The sequence below is a fragment of the Bactrocera tryoni genome, chromosome 3, assembly GCF_016617805.1.
Source record: "Bactrocera tryoni isolate S06 chromosome 3, CSIRO_BtryS06_freeze2, whole genome shotgun sequence".
NCBI lineage: Eukaryota > Metazoa > Arthropoda > Insecta > Diptera > Tephritidae > Bactrocera > Bactrocera tryoni.
Genome location: NC_052501.1, coordinates 28304401 through 28324578, shown reverse-complemented (window position 1 = coordinate 28324578; position 20178 = coordinate 28304401). Strand labels below are relative to the sequence as shown.

At 31.7% G+C, this 20178-nt stretch overlaps 1 protein-coding gene across 11 annotated transcripts in view; it reads left to right on the top strand.

The window, feature by feature from the left end:
• LOC120771642 (aldehyde dehydrogenase, dimeric NADP-preferring) overlaps positions 1 to 19280 on the top strand; it is a 29118-nt gene extending 9838 nt beyond the window's left edge. For 5 of the 11 annotated variants that reach the window (XM_040099745.1, XM_040099746.1, XM_040099749.1 and 2 more), the window contains exons 2-14: positions 1321 to 1448; positions 1510 to 1566; positions 5587 to 5642; positions 5857 to 5915; positions 12639 to 12819; positions 12878 to 13099; positions 13290 to 13453; positions 13541 to 13771; positions 13842 to 14039; positions 16824 to 16939; positions 18102 to 18237; positions 18303 to 18453; positions 18675 to 19108. In XM_040099745.1, the coding sequence (XP_039955679.1) occupies positions 1361 to 1448; positions 1510 to 1566; positions 5587 to 5642; positions 5857 to 5915; positions 12639 to 12819; positions 12878 to 13099; positions 13290 to 13453; positions 13541 to 13771; positions 13842 to 14039; positions 16824 to 16939; positions 18102 to 18237; positions 18303 to 18453; positions 18675 to 18695 (1680 nt within the window). In that variant the 5' untranslated portion in view covers positions 1321 to 1360 and the 3' untranslated portion in view covers positions 18696 to 19108. Of the gene's footprint in view, positions 1 to 1320; positions 1449 to 1509; positions 1567 to 5195; positions 5431 to 5586; positions 5643 to 5856; positions 5916 to 12638; positions 12820 to 12877; positions 13100 to 13289; positions 13454 to 13540; positions 13772 to 13841; positions 14040 to 15802; positions 15919 to 16823; positions 16940 to 18101; positions 18238 to 18302; positions 18454 to 18674; positions 19109 to 19180 lie in introns of those variants that run through there. The other 6 variants (XR_005704988.1, XM_040099751.1, XM_040099750.1 and 3 more) reach the window with 6 other exon arrangements.
• Positions 19281 to 20178: the final 898 nt, after the last annotated feature.

Here is a 20178-nt window from a genome sequence, read left to right as displayed (position 1 = left end):
CTAGGAGTGGTACAAAGCCTTCTAAGACGGTCGAGAGATCGTTGAAGACATGCATTGTTCTGGACGACCTTCGACCTCTTCAACCCATGAAAATATTAAAAAGTGAAAGACACAATGCTTGAAAATACTCAGGCAAATGTTATAAAGTTCTATTTGGCCGTATTGAGGCGTTTGCGTCGGAAACCGCCGGATTTGTGGAAGAACAATTCATGGAATGTACACAATGATAATGCATGATCGCATCGAGCCACGATTTTGACCGAATTTAAAGTCAAAAGCCCAATGAATACCATCGATCAACCACCGTATTTATCTGATTTGGCTCCTTATAGTTTTTTCATGTTTCCCAAACTGAAATTGCCGCTCCCTGCAAAACCGTTTTTCAATTGATCGCAGAGATAAAACAAAATTCGCTGAAGGAGCTAAAGGCCATCCCAAAAAGTGCTTATGAAAAATGTTTCGTTTTCGTATTACATCTGGTGGGGATTACCTCGAAGGCGACAAAATTAATATTGATCATTAAAAATTAAATAGTTTTAGTCTTATTTGAAATTTCTGGGTACTATTTTTTTATTTTTTTTTCTTTTGTGTTCTTTGAGCTAAAATATTAGACACGTACTTTTTTATTTCGGAAAAATTTGAAAATTTTTGGAATTATAAATTTTCAAAATTTCAACGATTGCAAGAAGTATTTTTAAGTAATTGTGTATACGAAGAAAAGCATGTTGCAAGCACAATGTTTATGATTTTTTTCAGCTTTCCAATGTCGTACGTTAAAATTATTCGATTCTTTTTTTTTTAAACAAATATTATTTTCAATTCGAAACTATTTTTACTCAGTTTTGTTTACTAAAAAAAGTATTGAAGTTTGCTGTAACTAAATTATAAGTTGGAGAACATAACTTGTCGAACACTCCACCGAATTTTGGAGTCTCAGAATATATTTAGTTCGAGCAGCGTCGTTAATACTCGTACCATTCGAAACTGTGCGTGCTGCGTCGAATCAAATGTGATATTTTGAATAAATTTTATATACAAATGTATATGCATTATTAAATAGAATTAATTTTATTAAAAAATGTATTATAATCAATTTAACAACGGCCTGAACTTGTAACAGCACTTATGGCTGGATAAATAATGAAATATTTTATTTTATTTTACTTTAATGCAAAATATTATATTGAATACTATTTATTTTTGGTTTTGTTTTATTTATTTTGGTTTTTACTTTATTTCACTTTTTATTATTTTTTATATTTCTCTAAATACTATATAAATATATATTCAATTATATAAAACTAATTTTCGCATTTTCAGATCCAGTTAACGGAACTATATAATTTGCATTCTTTCGAAAATGAGTGCGATCGTAGATGTAGGTAACTCTGAGAAACTGTTTGTGCCGTCTACAACAATACTGATACCGAATAATAATAATAATAATGGTAAAATACGATCGTTTCTTTGTACTTTCCCTCAATAAAGTTAAAAAACTGTGTTTTACAGAGCCTGGAAAAAGTCATATTAACATTAAAAATGATGGCGCCGCTATTATTGAAATTGGTGAGTATTGCACAATTGTTTACAAACAAGCACATTAAACATAATATTTATTGAGTAACACAAAATATCGACATATAAAATAATCTGAAAGTGGATTAAAAACCTCTAATTGAGTTACAAACAAATTATTGAAACAACAAGACAGATTCCAAAGAAAAACTACTCATCGACAGTTGGGTCTACATAAATGCAATAAGCTCGGAAATATTGCTGGCAAGACTCTTGATCTCAAGATCTACTTGATAGCTTTCATAACATTTTGGGAATTGTTTTATTTTATTATATTACCCAGTTCCTATTCAATACTTTGAAAAATTTATTCGGAGACTTAGTGACCTTCAAATGTAACAGCTTTTTTCCGTTCAGTTCACTTCATAAAGTCGGTCTATACCATATCTTCCCCAATCGTCCGTCATATCTTATATTATTGATCAGAATACGTTATATTTTAATACAGTTATTTGGGCAATGGTTTCTGTCGCTACGACCTCAGTGACTTTGGAAACTAATCATTTTTAAAGTATTTACGGTATGCATATAGCTTCCCCGATCTTCCTTATATACCTTATATTATTGGTCGGTATACGAGATATTTTAATAAAATTAGATAAGTTTGTTTTACTTGGCATAAAGAGGTGAGGAAATCGTTTCATAACTCCCGCTTGCTCTCACAATAGTAGTACAGTATATAAAATAGATATCTATAAAAATTTCAGAATATGTCCAAGATCATTGAAATTTCTCAGCATATTTTTCATGTATATAACCATTTCATTAAGCTTAAATCGAAAGAATTGTATGTTAATTTTCATATTTATCATTATAATTTGGCTAATAATAGGTTTTAGTGACTATGCTAAACTAGTTTCAATAAAAAATGTTGTCTGGCAACACTTGTATTATTAAGATCAATTAACGACTGAAGCACTATAAATAGAAAGTGTTATTTATATGGCATTATTTATGAACTTGCACTTTGATTAGTCTAATACACTCATAGATTATAAAGCATAAATTGCAAACTCATGATCTAATCCATAAAACACATGTGCGACAATCTAATTGAACTTGAGTACGATAAGTAATTTGATTAGATGGTGTATACTCTGTATAGAGTACAGAGAGTTAGAAACACCTAGAAAGAAACGTGGGAGATCCTATGAGGTATACAGAATTATGTACACATTCTGGCATAGACACCGCTTAGGTGGTTATAGCCGTTTCTTCTTTTCGCAATTTGGTGCCTATTCGGGATACCAAGTGCAACCAGGTCCTTCTCCACCTGATATCTCCAACGGAGTGGAGGTCTTCCCCTTCCTCTGCTCCCCCCGACGGGTACGGCGTCGAATACTTTCAGAGCTGGAGTGGCGTCCATACGAACGACATGACATCGCTGGATAGGCGTAGCCGCTGTCTCTAAAATCGTTGAACTATGTCAATGTCGTCGTATAATTCGTACAGCTCATCGTTCCATCGAATGCGATATTCTTTCTCTCGAAAACTCGTAACATCGACTCATCAGATGTCATCAGAGGACTTTACTTCTCAAATCCCTACTTAGTCCGAAGTAGCATCTGTTGGGAAGAGTTGTTTTGCGTTGGATTTAATACTAGTTCCAAGATAGACGAAATTACATATATACGACTTCGAAGTTATGACTGTCAACAATGACGTGGGAGCCAAGTGGCGAGTGCGACGATAGCAGCTGTATACTCTTGTAGAAGATTGTACCTGCTTGATTAAGCACTGCTGCTCGAATTATTTTCTCCAGCAGTAGATTGCAGAAGTCACACGATAGGGACTCACCCTGTCTGAAACCTCGTTTGGTATCGAACGGCTCGGAGAGGTCCTTCCCGATCCTGACGGAGTTTTTGGTATTGCTCAACGTCAGTTTACGCAGATGTATTAGTTTTGCGGGACATTTACATTTTAGACATAGTGTCATAAAGACAACTCATTTTCATGCCGTCAAAAGCAGCTTTGAAATCGACGAGAGGTGGTGTGTCTCGATGCTCTTTTCACAGGCCTTTTCCAAGATTTGGCGCATGGTGAATATCTGCAGATATGGTCAGTTGTTAATTTACCAGGCCTAAAGCCACACTAATAAGGTCCAATCAGTTTGTTGACGGTGGGCTTTAATCTTTCACACAATACGCTCGATAGAACGTTATATATGTATATGATGTTGAGGAAGTTGGAGCAGATTGTGGGGTTCCCTTTTTATGGATCTGGAAGTGCACACTTTAATTCTAATCGTCGGGCATGCTTTCGTCCGACCGTAAACTGCAAGAAGCTGATGCATACTCCGTATCAATTCTTCGCCGCCGTATTTGAATAGCTCCGCCGGCATACCAACGCCCCCCTCAGCCGATACGTGACCTAGTCCTTGCTTTTTGTGATTGCAATATTAAATTCAGTACATGGTTTTTATTCTCCAAGAAACTGCCCAATTGTCGGAACCGTCGATATCAGACCACTATGGCAAAATCTAGTTCTTGCATTTGAAATTTTTTTGTTTGTATTAGTATTGTATTATTATTATGGCTTCGATATTAGGGAAACTAACTTCTTTTCTTGTTTTAAATATTGAATATGTGTATAAAGACTTGCATATATGTACATGTATCGCGTAATAATATGTAATATACATATATACATATGTATGTATAATTAGTTCAACCACTTACATGATAGAAGTATAATTCTGTGTTATAGTCGAAAGATTCCTTTTATATTATTTGTAAAAAATTAGGAGAAATATACATATATTAACTTCTTTGTATAATTTAATTACTCTCTAAAACGGAACTTATAATATACTCTTATGTATACTACGTACATTCGATCTTTAATCGAATCCAATTAAAACTACAAACAAATATTTAGAAGCAATTAAATATTAGAGTATATTAATTAAACGACGTTATTGCATTCATTCGGAGTTTTTGTTGTTGCAAAAATATGACAGCCACTCAATGACCTCGCGTTTTTAATATTTTTACATACAAATATATCTATGCATCTATGCATGTAAGCCTACTAATCGTTCGAATACACCTAAAAACTTATAGAACCAATGTTTTGCTGCTTATTAATTACATATATCCAGTTGGAACTATTAAAACTCACCGTTCTAACAATAGAGAAGTCAATCCAGCTTTCCACCATTTTATAAAATGGCTATCGAACTAAATATGATGACAGGTACATAAAACCGTTCGTCTCCTTTAAATTTCTGATATTCGTAATTAATAACAGTAAATACATACTTGCTTATAACAGAACAAATTCTTCTATTATAATAGAAGCTCATACCCCAACAAATATCATGTGTTAATATTTATATAAATTATTTATAATTTAGAATAAACACTTAATAACTACAATATTTTCTCTTAATTGCAAAAAAATACACACACATGTATAAAAGTAGAAACGCGCAAATGGCGCGCTAAAAAATCCACTACTCGCTTAAGAGAGCTTGAGAGATTTCAAGTAGCGCTTTTCAGTTAAAATAATTTGATTCATACTGCACATGGCAACACTGTGCATGCTCAGCTGTTTATTCGTTCAACGAGTAGCAGTAGTGGAGGAGTTTTTCCAATTGGACTAGTTAGCATTTGTTTTTTTAATCTACTCGTGTGCGGTAGTAGAAATCGTCCGAACGGTTATTCGATTTTTTTTATAATAACATTTCATCACCGTGCGTTGTGCTTTATATTTACATACATATATACATTTGCGGTCTGCCGATTCCTTTCCATTTTATACTTTGAATATTAGTATTATCTAATTGAAAGTAACTAGTGTGTTTATTACTAACCAAAAGGTGCTTACTTTGTGTTAAGAATATTGAGCCTTAAGGTGTGAAACTTAAACATTTGCATGTATACACAATAATTTACTTGTTTTTTTTGCTGTGTTAATAACTACATTGTTGTCAAACGACAAAGAAAGTTTTTCTGTTGTTGCAGAGAAGTAATAAAAAAAGAAATACTGCTATATTGCTTTTATTTGCAGATAACGCAATCGGTGCCGATAACGAACTGTTCAACAAAATGGCAAATTTTGAAGATGTGAGTGCTTTTCTTATTATTTTTGGTTAATATTCAATATATTGAATTGTGATTTAAAGTATATACTTACATATATACCTTTGTACATACATACGTTTTGTTTTATTCATAATTTGTATTTTATTTTCATACCTATGTGAAAATGGCTAAATCTAAACAATGGATCTACAAAAATATATTAACATAAAACACTCAAATCACAAATTAAATACAGATCGTCCAAAGATGCCGTACTGCATTCGCCAGTGGAAAAACAAAAGATGTCAATTTCAGGTGAGCGATATGAAATATTTACTTGTTACGAATTGCCATTACTTGAAGTAAAAAGATGAAAAATGGATTACACACAATAATTGCTTGACTGTTAAACTATAAGTTGTAAAAAATAAGCAGTATTATAGCTGTCACGCCCAAAGTCAGTAGAGGACCCCATTTTTTCAGTTCAGTCGAAAGTTTGCCGCAAATTTTTAGTTATATGAACTTCGCGAAAAACAATGAAACAATATTGCCTGAAAATAGTGAAACATTACCCGGTAATATCTTTTAAAATTGTGACCCACCCTAATGCATATATACACGCCACTGTATTTTTTATTTGGGGAATATACATACATATATAAGTATGTATGTTTGGATGTGATACATCATGCAATTACTCTGCTATATAAGTACGATAAAAATAAAAATAAACTCCAATTACCCACTAAAAGTGTACAAAGTCTATTTTCATAAGTGGCGGTTGCAGAATTCGTTGTAGGTATGTTTGTAAGCATATTAATTGCCTTAAAGTAGTTACAAAACTAGTATTTCAATATTTTTAATTGTTACAACGTGTTTTACGTACGTATGGTAGTACTAGTTTATGCGAATGTCCATTAAATATATATGACTTATGTAAATATTTGAACATTAACCGGCATTCTGCAAAAATCGACTCGCAAAAAATAACTTAACTGGTTGGACTCATATGAATGCATGTATGTACATATGTATATACGATGTATTACTCCTTATGCATGCGTATGTATGTATGTATGTAAAATGTGCAAATTTTTTCAATAACACCAATGAGGCGTTGACAACTTTAACAAAATGGCAAAGTTTATCCTTCATTCTAAAAATTAAAAATTAACAAGTTTTTAAGCTGTTTACAAACAGTTGATCGATTTATATTTTATGAGAAACCAGTTCCATATAATCGGAACGGTATCGGCTTTATATTATATCAAGGACTGTCACATTAGCAGCATTAGCACAAAGCTGTTTGGAGAAAGTTTTAGCAGATTTCTGAATAGTTAACCAAGACTCCTTTTTTCGGTAAGGTTAAACAGAACTTAAGTGATAGTTGTTTTCTAACCAGACATTAGGCAAACGGCCATTATGTAGTTATAATAACAAACAATCAAGTCAATAGCTTCATATTTCGAATATTAATAGTAATAGCAAAACAGCTGCTAAAATTAATTGCATATATGTACATATGTACCAACATATACTTATACATATGTATAATATGTACATAATATACTCATGTAGTATATAGTATGTTTATATTTAAGAAATGCATACGGTCTAATATTCGTCATTCGAGTAATTAATAATAGCTATAGGTAATTACATCTATTAGGTTGCCTTTAAATACCTTTTGCAATTAGTTTTGCTATAAATATGTACATAGGAAGAAAAACTGGTTTTTATTAAATTTAATAAGCTCGTTTAATTGACAGCAAGTTCGGTAATCAAGTCCATTAAAAAAAATCAAGAATAGTTGTTGCAACTGTTTTAATGACTTTTTATACATAAGTATGTACATACAGTACACTGTACGCACTTTCACACGGCTGATCTCAAACTATTCCATAGACTTTCAATAAAATTCTCTTACATACATTTATACATAGGTATGTATGTATGTACATATGTACGTGTGTACATGAAATCAAAAGCGTGTGCATTCATGCTTATCACAGGCAGTCTTTAATCAGAGATACTATACATCTGCACAAACGTATTATACATAAAGGTAAATAAATTATGTATGTATGTACCTTTATTTACACACACACATTTACGAATTCCTGCTCATAAATATATTAAAAATTTGGACTATTTGGTATATGCATATATGTATGTACATACTTACATATACATATGTATGTATATACATGCACGTACAGCATTTTTATTTATTCTGTCTTATGCTTTAGTATAGCATTCATCACACTTTGACCAAAACTTCAGTTTCAAGAGATTCCATAATTAAAAGAGTCAGCCAAGCAAGGCGTCAAAGAATTCGCATGGCATTTGGAAATCTAACTAACGGAAGTATTATAAAATACGGTTTGCTGCTTTTTGTTCTTTTTTTGTTGTTATCTATTCTCTACTGCCGCTTCTTTTGCTCAAGGTTTGCAATTAATGTTTTCAAGATTTTCAGAAATGTTTGAGAAAAAAATTATAGATTAATGCAAGAACAGAAACGCGTCCGTACCTATGTATATTTGTATATATACATGTATATACATATGTATGTATGTACGTACTATGTGTGCACATATATTTATATACTATTTAAATGTTTGCAAAATAACTATGGTAGTTATCAATCTATCTATATATGTATGTATATGCTTATAATAATATGTGTGGTAAACGTTCGCATAGATTTATAGATTAGATAAATATAGTCGTATGATTATGTTAATTATTATATTAATAATGCTGCACCATCATTAGTTATTTTGCTGGATTGAATCAGCACAGCTATTCCTTTATGAATGTTTTTTTTATTTGCAGTTATCTATGTGCATATGTATGTACCCGTACATTAGTATGCATGTATGTATGTACATACATATGTATGAACCTGCGTGCTCCTATCTGTAAATGAATGACAAATGTTGTACCCGATAGATAACATTAGATTTATAAATGTACATATGTATACTACGTACATATGTATGTATATATTATTACTGATATGCCCTGAATACAATATTTAGCTCAACGTCAATCTCTAGTTCCTACAAACGTACATACATATGTACATATTACGTGCATTATTATATGAAATAAAAAAAACTTACATATTTGTTTACTGACTTTTGGTCCTATCTCTGTGTATACATATGTACGTACATTTTTATAGTTGTGCATTTTGTATAGTGTTTATGGTAGAATATATTTAAGTTTAGAGGGAATAAAACGGAATATATGTAATTATTACTGATACTATGATATTTTTTCAATTAATATCTTAATGTACATACATACATACATATATGTATATACATATACGACGTAAAACGTTATTAGATTCAAAGATCCGAGGGCATAGCCAGGGGTAAAACTGATTTTTCGTATTAACTGGCTTCACCTGCTATAAGTTTTCGCTTGCTCTCTAATTTGTAACAAAAAAATACAAGTTTCATTCGCTTTTCTAAATCAGAAAAATTAAAAAATCTGAATAAATTAAAAATAAAAGACAAAGATTAACTTCTGTTGCACCGCATCTATAGTAGCCTTTAGTAATACAAAAGATTCCTCACAAGAACTTGATTTTATCGTTCTGTTTGTATATTAGCGAAATATGCACTGCAAGGGTCCGATCTGAACAATTTCTTCGAAGATTGCATTATTGACTTCGACAATAACCCATGATGAATTTCATGAATATATGTATGTATGTATGTATGTATGTATCTATGGTGACCCGATCTGAACAATTTCTTCGGACGTTATTGCAATGCTTTCGAATAATTCATGCAACATATTCATGCATACAAGAACTTGATTTTGATCAGCAAGTTTGTATATCAGCTATATGCTACAGTAGCTCAATATCTGCATTAGCGACGAATGAGTAGTTTTTTGGTGAGGATAGAATTTGTGCAAAATCTCAGATCGATATCCCAAAAGTAAGAAGTCAAAATCTACTCATCTCGCCACGCTGATCAATTATATAACATATTTTTTATAGGGTCTCCGAAGTCTCCTCCTTGGTGTTACAAACTTTATGGCAAATTTAACATACCCTGTTAGGGATAAAAATTACAATAAAAGCGGTTTTATTGAATTACTTTTTACAATTTTTGTATCTACTTCTAAATAGATATGTTTATTTCGAAAAAAAACATTTGATAATCGGAATTCACTACATTAACCGCTTTTACGTAATTTTTGAGAAAAGTTGCTTAAGTTTTTGAAAATGTGAGATAATTTTAAAATATTTTAATAACTAATAAGTAAGGTGTAATATATTGACAATTCCAATTAAATAAAACTCTATTAGTAATAGCTTCCAAAAAACTACAAAAAAATATATACATATGTACATACATATGAATATAGTGGCAATTCAGTTTTCTGCATATTTCCATATATTTTGTCGGTTTCTATTTTAGTGCAAAGTAATGTACAAAATGAATAAATTTTCAGACTAAGTACAATATTATTGGGTTTTTATTCTAAATTTTATTCTGTTTGTTTGTATAAGCGTATGTTAATATGCCTTTTATCTGCATTTTGTTTGCTCGTTCAGCAAGCTTATTAACCTCTTGCCTGGTGTAAGATCTCATTTGAAGTACAACAAAACCTAAATTACAAAGGTAAAAGGTGGGTCCGGTTTACTTATAAATAAATAGGATAATGCACATACAGTATGATAATAAGTGTGCTCATATACATATATTCAACGGTTTTTTTTGCATATGTTAATTGTGCGCTTTTTTATTTATCTATTATTATAAACTTAACATTGACCTTGCCATTTGCCATTTAACACTGCTGTTTTTTTTTTGTCTCTTGTCAGATACCGTTTCAAATAAAATACATAAATGTATGTATGTATGTATTTGTAGGTATTTATGTACATATGTTTATTAACTGTGCACATATAAAGCGGAGTCATTTAAATCAGCTGTTTTTTATTTTTTTAATTTTCGTGCTGAGAGTTGTATTGTCCAAATTTGCGCATGCATATATGCATACATGTTTGTTTGCATGTGTATATAAGTATTGTATGTCTGTTTCTACATACATGCATATGAAAAATTGTGTAAGGGTATACAAGTTCATATTAAGGCATTTTCGGGATCACAGCAAATTATTATTCAACTCCCCCTTTGTGTTGCTAAAAAATGCTCATACATACATGCATACATACATATATACATATGTACTATGTATGTACATTAGATCGGGTCGATGATTTTTTTTCTATGAAACCACGTATGCGGAAAATCTTCTACGGATCAATCTGAAATTTTTTTTAAGAGACTTAAGGATCTAAAACCGGTTTTTAGTCAGTGATTCTTAAGTCAAAGTTTAATAATTCCGAATAATCGTGTGATCAATATCAAAATGCAAGTACGCATTAACTTTCATTCGGATATCTCAAAAACTGACGAACAATGTTTTTTTTTTTGTTAAAAGTTGGTGGTTCAAAACCGATTTTAGACCCATAGTTTCTTAGGCAAAGTTGTTTAGAATGATCCGTTGAACATTTCCCGCGTATACGATTTATTTTTTTTGCTTTTTTTGGCACCCTTGATTTGACTTGACCTGCTCTAATGTATATGTACATATGAATAAAAACTCGTTTAGGTTAGAAAAAAAAGCCCAGGTTGCAGTTCAGATTATTAGTCATTTATAGCGACTGTTTAAAAATATAATTTGAATGCGGAAAATTTTGGTTATTTTATAAAGGTTGTTATACTGTATTTAAGTTTTGAATATGGGAAGACCGAAAGGTAATTAAATTCATGAAAAAGTTGCACAAAAGATAATATTTATCGAGTAAAAATTTTGGAATGATGTATACGTGTAAATATCACTACTTAAGGAATGTTTTGACTGTTTCGATTTTTTTTTAAATAATAAAAATTCAAATTTGGTGATATGGCCAGTTCCAAACGTAGACTTTCCGTAAATTTCATTTCATAGTTAAATTTAAAAAATATATATATATCGATTTTGTTTTTATATCTAGACTATAATACTCCCTTATCTTTATACATTCAAAGAGTCTGCAAAAAGTCCTATCGAACACAATAATGAATTGAATGATTATAATACTGATACTAGGTTTATAAGGCTCATACATAAATATATCCATATGTATGTCCCCGATCTTGTACTGTACGAATGTAATACTTTAAGAAAAGTTAATTACTCCAAAGCCTCAGTTTGCACTGTATATACATTATCCCATTTATTTATTTATAAGTAACCCTGACCTAAATATAAAAATGACGAGTTTTAGCGCTCCTCTTCCTTAGTCTATAATCTTAACGCACAGAGTATTAATTTCTACTAAGTCTATAACATCACAACTATCTTGTTGGCTCCATTTATGGTAATGGTCTGTTGTTAAGTGCGGCGTTAACATTCCTCAAGTACTTTCCTGCAATGGTGCCGTAGCCGGATAAAAATCAGGCTCCGTTCGGTTATTTGGACCCGACTGTCATTCGAACAGTATGGTCTCAATTAGTTCACTTGTTCTTGAAAAAGCATTCAAGAATAGAAGGGATAGATCCTGGAACGCGCTCGAATTTATATCCGACAGCCATCACATTAATTTCCCAAAAACTATTTACACTAGTACAAAAACAACATAATGAATAGTACCGGCAGCAAATTTGGATTTATACTACTGTTAGTCAAATAATTTATCTCTCTACTCTCCTTTAAATACTTAAAGCTCGACACCCTTATGTGAAACTAAAAACAGCACAGCAACAGTTGTTGTAACTTTTACCTAATTCCCCTTAGAATAGTGAGGATTCTTTCGACGGGGTCGGACCATAGGAAGAGGGGTGTCAGATGTGTAGGATTAGCAAGGCATGCAAAGAGGGCGTTAGTGTCATGCGGGGAAAAGCAACTATCTCTTTGGTCCAGCTATATCAACTTTTGAAAAACCTTTGAAATATAATAGTTTATAGTATTTCGCTTGAGTATATACATTTTTGATTAACATTACCAAAATTCGTTCCATTCAAGGCGAAAACAGTTGGAGAATCTACTGAAAATGTATGAAGAACATGAAAATGAGATGATTAACGCGCTCGATGCAGATTTGCGGCGCCCGAAGCAAGAAAGTTTGGTGGTAGAAACAGAGTTTCTTAAAAATGACATCAAACACATACTTTACAATTTGGGAGATTGGGTTAAACCCGAAACGGTGTGTACTACATAGTAGCGATTTATCCTTTCGTTGTTTTATAACAATTTTATAATAGCCGGAAAAATCATTTGTTAATCTACTGGACGATGTGCAAATTTTCAATGATCCCTATGGTGTGGTCCTGGTGATCGGCGCATGGAATTATCCACTACAACTGTTGTTGGTACCCGTTGCAGCTGCCATAGCTGCTGGAAACTGCGTTGTGCTCAAGCCAAGTGAAATTTCCACCAACTGCGCCAAATTCATAACGGAGATGGTGCCGAAATATTTGGATAATGTAAGCATTGTATTACATAAGAATATCTTACAAAATTAAACTGAGTTGTTACAATTTTAGTCTCATTGTCCAAAGGTAGAGTAATTTCAAAAGAAATCCAGATCAAGTTGAAATCATTCCGCCTTGACAAATGTTGTTTCATTGTGCTAAATTTTTACACATAAATTTCACACTATTCTAATCCAAATAGGACTGCTATCCAGTTGTGTGCGGTGGTCCAACCGAAACGGCTGAATTGTTGAAGCAACGCTTCGATTACATTTTCTACACAGGCTCAACAAGAGTTGGCAAAATTATACACGCTGCCGCCAATAAGTATTTGACGCCGGTAACACTCGAATTGGGTGGTAAAAGGTATGCCTTTTTAATAGATTAATTAGAGGTTATTTGGCATAAATATATTTTTTGTATAATTTTTATTTTAACACCTCTCTTTTTTAGTCCCTGTTACATTGATAAATCCGTTGAACTGCGTACGGCTGTGAAACGCATACTCTGGGGCAAACTGATCAATTGCGGTCAAACGTGTATAGCGCCCGATTATGTGCTGTGTTCGAAAGAAATACAAGAGAAACTTATTGCCGAAGCAAAAGACGTGCTCAAAGAGTGGTATGGCGAGGATATCAAGAGCAGTCCAGATCTCAGTCGTATTATCAATCATAATAATTTCCAGTGAATAATACAATTACACAATTATGTGTATATATTTTACTAATATAACTTCTTTTAATTCAAACTTTAGACGCCTGCTTGGTCTAATGAAAAGCGGCAAAGTCGCTGTTGGTGGTAATTATGATGTCTCTGAACGTTTCATTGAGCCCACAATATTAACAGATGTTAAAGCTGATGATCCTATTATGCAAGAGGAGATTTTCGGCCCTCTTTTGCCCATATTCACAGTTGAAAATGCCTACGATGCAATCAAATTCATCAATTCCAGGTAAGCAAACACATTTCCAAAAAAAAAAACATAAGAAAAAAATGCATACAATTAAGTATGTTCATGAAAATAATATTGTTTACTATAAATGCAGGAAGATTTGTGTATCACACTTAAACTTCGACATTTGTACTGTACTTTTGTTCATTGTTGTCGCACACCCAATCTACTTTTTTCCTACTTTTTTTTTTAGAGATAAATAGGTATTTGGACTTCAAAATATATACCAGATTATCACGTGTTTATAAAGGTTCGATTAAAAAATCGCGTTTATTGCCCAACAATTTCTTCATATGTGTAGCAGATTACCGAAACACCATTATTATTATTTTTCCAAATTATTAAGCTAAGTACTTATTATCGGTTATAACTTTAAAAATTTATACTAAAAAGCATAATTAAAGTATTCGAATACAAATTTGTATAGTCATACGTAATTACTGTTGAATGTGTATTATTTATGCTTTTTAATAGAAAAAAACAAGAAAACCGACTGCACGAAGCTATATACCCTTCACAGACGTACCTGTTATATCATAAAATGATTTTTTTCTTCATTTTGATCGATCAGTTTATATGGTAGCTATATGGTATAGTGGATCTGAGCAATACGTTCAGATATTATAGCGTTTCCTTGGACAATAACCTGTGACAAATTTAGTGAGGATATTTTGTCAAATAAAAAATTTTTCATACAAGAACTTGATTTTGATCGATCAGCTTATAAGGTAGCGATAAGCCCTTGTGGTCGAATCTGAATAATACATTTAGATAATATATCGTTTCCTTGGACAATAATGTGTGCCAAATTTCATAAAGATTTTTTGTCATATAAAAAGTTTTCCATATAAAAACTTAATTTTAACTCGACAGATTATAGGTATATTACGATACCGGCGGTTGCGAGCAGATGAGCAGCTTCTTGGGGAAAAATGATGTGTGCAATTTTTCAGAACAACATGAATATACATACATGTACATGATGTATACAGTTGATTTTCCATAACTCGAACTCTTGAATTGGAAATAGAAGCCAAATTTCATACAAATCTTCTTCCATAACTCGAAGTCTCTCTCGAAGTTCTTTTGTTTTTGTTGTTTTAGCAGCTGAATTCTGCCGAGTTGACAGTCCTTGGCCGGATAGAAATCCATGTTCGACCCGGTTACGTATACCCGACTGTCGTGGGAACGGCGAAGTTCTTTTGTGGATAATGATGATAAGAGTTAGGGAAGTTCAACTGTATATTCTTTATAAGAACTCTGACTTTTTCTTCGGAATATTACAAACATAATATACTCATTCAGGGTATAAAGATGTGGTATAATGCCATTGAAAGCATATTGTTTGAGTTGAGCTGAATTTTTCACTTCCTTTACCTGGAGGAACTGGACCTCATCCTCCTGTAAGAAGGCACAGTTCTACATGAAACTGTTTGCTAGGAGTTTAGTTAGATCAGTTACTAAATTGTCTATTCGAATTTGTAGAATGCTAAATGACTCCATTAAAAATATATCTCTAATAGCTATAATACTGTTGGGTGTGCGATATTTCCAATTTATATATGGTTACGACCAAATTTTCGTCTTAAACGTGACATTGTTCATTTGATATTCATTTATTAATTTTTTATTATATTCATTTATTTTCGCAACGTCTAATAAAATGTCTCCAACTACATTTGTGTACGTTCAAAAAAAAAAATAATAAATTAAACATAATTACACACCTTGCAACACACAAATTGGCATAAAAACAAACACAGAGAAGCACCACTTTGCGCGTATATATTCACAGCAGAGGCTGAGGTACAAAATTTATTTAAACGCGACATCCAATCGGGCGGAATGTGTATGAACGACACTATAATGCATTATGCTGGTAAGGAAAGACTTGTATTGAAGCAGCAAAATAAAGAAATAAATGCAACAACGACTCCCCTAAACTGTGTCTACCCGCACACGGGCAATTGTCAGTCAATTGTTGTCAACTTGTTGAGTTGCCCGTTTATTTTCCTATTAATTTGTACAGCTAAATGCATTTCGAAAGTGGTGCAAAGTGGTGTTGGCGCGTTAAACTCCTACCTGTGCTATAATTTAAATAATGCAAACCCTTTTGTAAATATATTTCAATTCCTACTGTAATTATAGCGGCAATTTTAACTAAGTTTATCTGTATGTATACGGTGCTTGGGTGAATTTATTAGTATTTCTGCTATTGAATGAATGCTTGTGTGTAGAAATGAACCATATTTGTTCTAAACTTATAAAAATCTAAACTAAATTGGAGTTGGTGCTACTAAATGTGTGTAAATTTGAAAACTACGTTCTAAGTGACCGCTGTCAGCTGCTCGTTTGACAAACCTATTTGTCCGCTAGTAACGGTAAAGCGATTGGTTATGATATCCCTCCAACAGTTATCAAAGAAATAAGTTTTTGAAGCTAAAAACTTAGTAATAACTTACATACATATTGAATCACTACAACTTCAATATTTAATTTATTCTTTGACTTTATTTTGACTTTTTTTAATTTTTTCCTTAAAATAATAGGTATGTTTTTTGAAGAACTCTTAGACTTATTTACATATTATAATTATTTTTTACATACATATACATATACATATGTGCATTGTTACTTTCGATCAGTATGTAGAAATTTGTCATAGCATCCCCATCAGTACACAAGCGTGCAAATCACCTTGTAATTTAAAACTCACTTATTTAGTTATGTATGTACATTTTTGATGCCTTGTTTAACTGTAAAATATGAATTTTCGTAAAATAGGGAGAAGCCTTTAGTGATCTACGTTTTCTCCACAAATTCGAATGTAGTTAAAGAATTTAAACAAAACACAACAAGTGGCGGATTTTGCAGTAATGAGACCATATTGCACGTTGGAGGTATTTACGTGCAAAACTTTGCACATGATCTACTATATGATGTATAAATTATAAAAATACACATTAAAAATTAGCACACAGTGTAAAAGTTAATACTATTATTATTTTTTTTTTATTTTTCTACTTAATACATTTTTGACCAAATTTTTAAATTTTGAGAGTTTTGAGATTAAATTTTCAATTTGTTCACTTAAAAAAATAACATAGCATATGCAAATGCACTTGAACTAAAGCTTTTACTAGTAGCAGCGAATTATTAAACTAAAATATTGTAAATTAACCAATAAAGAAATAAAATAATATTTATTATTTTAAGATTTAAGGGGGTATTCTAGTCTAGAGGCCCAAATTTCGAGCGTTATTTGGCAATTGATAAAACAGCATTGGATATTTTTACTATAAATTTTTTATAATTTGTTTATTATATTTAAAGTGTACACAAAATCAAATTAAATATTTTGTTTTCATTGAGTTATGCGTCTTTGAAGTGGTCATTTGGCGGCTACTCACAAAAAAGATCGAATTTTTCGTAATTTTTTTAACCTAGCCGAATTTTGTAATAATATCACAAATTTCATTTTGTAATTTTTTGGCTTCATGTCATAGAGAGAGACGTATTTTATCTTTAGTCCACAGCTTCAATTGGTCCAGTTGCCTCTAGGAAGGTATTTTTGAATCTCCAAAATTTTTAGACTAGAATGCCCCCATAATTGTTGTAAATATGTATATATCATTTTATCGCATGCTTTAATATAACACGCTTTACTTTAAAAATCTTCATCCTAAAAATTGTCGAAAGAAATTTGCTTTTCACCCCTTTTTTTCCTTGTTTGGCTAATATTACCTTAAAACTTGCTTTACTAAAATTTAAGTTATACAATAATGCGTACAAATTATTATTTTTTTTTCAAAAATTTGCACGCTAAAAATAACTCCAAAGCAATTATTTGTTTTTTATTTCTATTAATTATAATTTTGCATTCCTTAACTATTTGCATGCATAATTAATAACTTTACTTTAATTTGCTTAGTCTCGCTTTAACCATTATTTAATAAGGATTATTTATAAAAAGTTATTACTTTTAAGTTTTGCTCATTACTTAAACTCCACCTAATATATTTCTTTCTTGAATAACGCTAATACGCTTTTTCCCCATAAAAGTTGACACTTTGCCATTTGGCGGTGTCGGATCCAGTGGCATGGGACGCTATCATGGTAAATATGGTTTTGAAACATTCACGCATAAGAAATCGTGCCTTGGCAAGGATCTGCATCCGCTTGGCGAACTACTGGCATCGTAAGTTTACAATAGGTCATTTCAATCTTAACAATTACTATTTATTAATACATTTTCCATTTCAGCGGTCGTTATCCACCTTATTCAGATCGCAAATCAACGATACTGGGTATGCTGCTGCGCAAACGTCGCCCATTCCCCAAGCTCTATCTGTCACACCTATTAGCGGTCGGTTTGGGTATCGGCCTCACAGTACTCTTCACCCATTATTTACAGGTAACTACAATTATTTTCTATTAATCAATTATAGCGAACTTCATTTACTCAATTGTAGTACTAATTGCGATTTTATTTATCTATTTCATTTTTGCGAAACACTAAAACACTACACATCACAAAACGTTTGATTAATGGAATGATTGCATTCACGTTCATACCCATTACATCTTTATGGAAATATATGAAATAAAAATATGAATATTATCAACACATTAAAGGGCAAATTATTTTCACGCTAAAAAAGCTTGTTTGACGTCCGTTAATTCAGTGATTGCCTCCACGGCCACTACGGCCACCACATACCTAAGCATTGATTGGTGGGTTTATTTTGTATACACTTATGTTTTTGACGTTCAACATTTCATCGTTGCGGTGTCAGTGTTTGTTACATGTACATACTATTGATATTACTTTTAGATTGCTCCACGGCTCAACAATCTTAATTTCACTTGTAGTTGTAATTTTCCATGAATAATTATTATGAGTACAGCTTATTGTATATTTAAGTACAAACCTAAATGCATTTTAAAATTCAATTCAAATAAATAATGTTAACTAACACGCTTTGATTCGAATATTTAGTAGTATTTGTCGGCGCATCATGCATAAAGCATATTTTATATACATTTGTTATAAATAAAATTTAAATACATATACGGTATTTTACACTCAATTTTTATATACATTTGTTCATATGGTTTTTTAAATGCTTATCCTTTTGCAGAGTGATTACGATAAGAAATGATAGAAATGTTCTTGCATAAAACAAACACAAAATTATCTGTAATCAATAAATGCTGAAGCAAGGAGATGACTTAAATATATTTCTAAAATGTTATTTAATATTATATATATATATATTTAAACATGTAAAGTTATTTTAAATGTAATAAAACTCAATATAATTTTATTTTTCACTTTCTATTCTTATTTGACATTTGTGACAAATAATACCCTTTACGAATTATGGAATAATCATTTACGAATACTAAAGATTTCATATAAGAAGATTTTGATGTATTGGTTTGTATGACAGTTATGTATATATGAATGTATATGCTATGGTGGTTCAATTGGAATAATTTCTGCGGAAATTGCAGCGATGCTTTAAATAATAATTATGCTAAATTTTGTAAAATGTCTTGTCTAGCAGCAGAATTTTGTGAGGTCGTTTAGTTTGTTTGGCAGCTATGTACATATGTATATGCCACTGAGAAATGAGCAGCTTCTTGGAGAGAAAAGGACGTCTGAAATTTTTGAAATCGATATCTTAAAAACTGAGGGAATGGTTCGCTTATACATATATAGACAGACGGACGGACGGACAGGCATGGCTAAGTCGACTCACCTCGTCATGCTGATTATTTATAAACATATGTTTGTACTTATGTATACATTTTATAGGGTTTCTGACATTTTCTGGGTGTTACAAACTAGGTGGCAAACTTAAGACACTCTGTTTAGGCTATAAAAACATGGTGCGAGATTAAGTCTGGATGTTTTCGCAATGGCTCGTAGAATTGAATGTTAATCACTCATTGTATTATAAATATACAGTCCCGTTAATTATTCAGCAAATAATTAAAAAAAAGCAATTATCGAATTGCGGGTTAAAGGAAATTAAGCGCAAACGCAAATACATACATATGTACATATATGGTGATAAAGGCCAATGTATACATATATCTCAAGAATAAATATATAATTCATTAAAACATATGT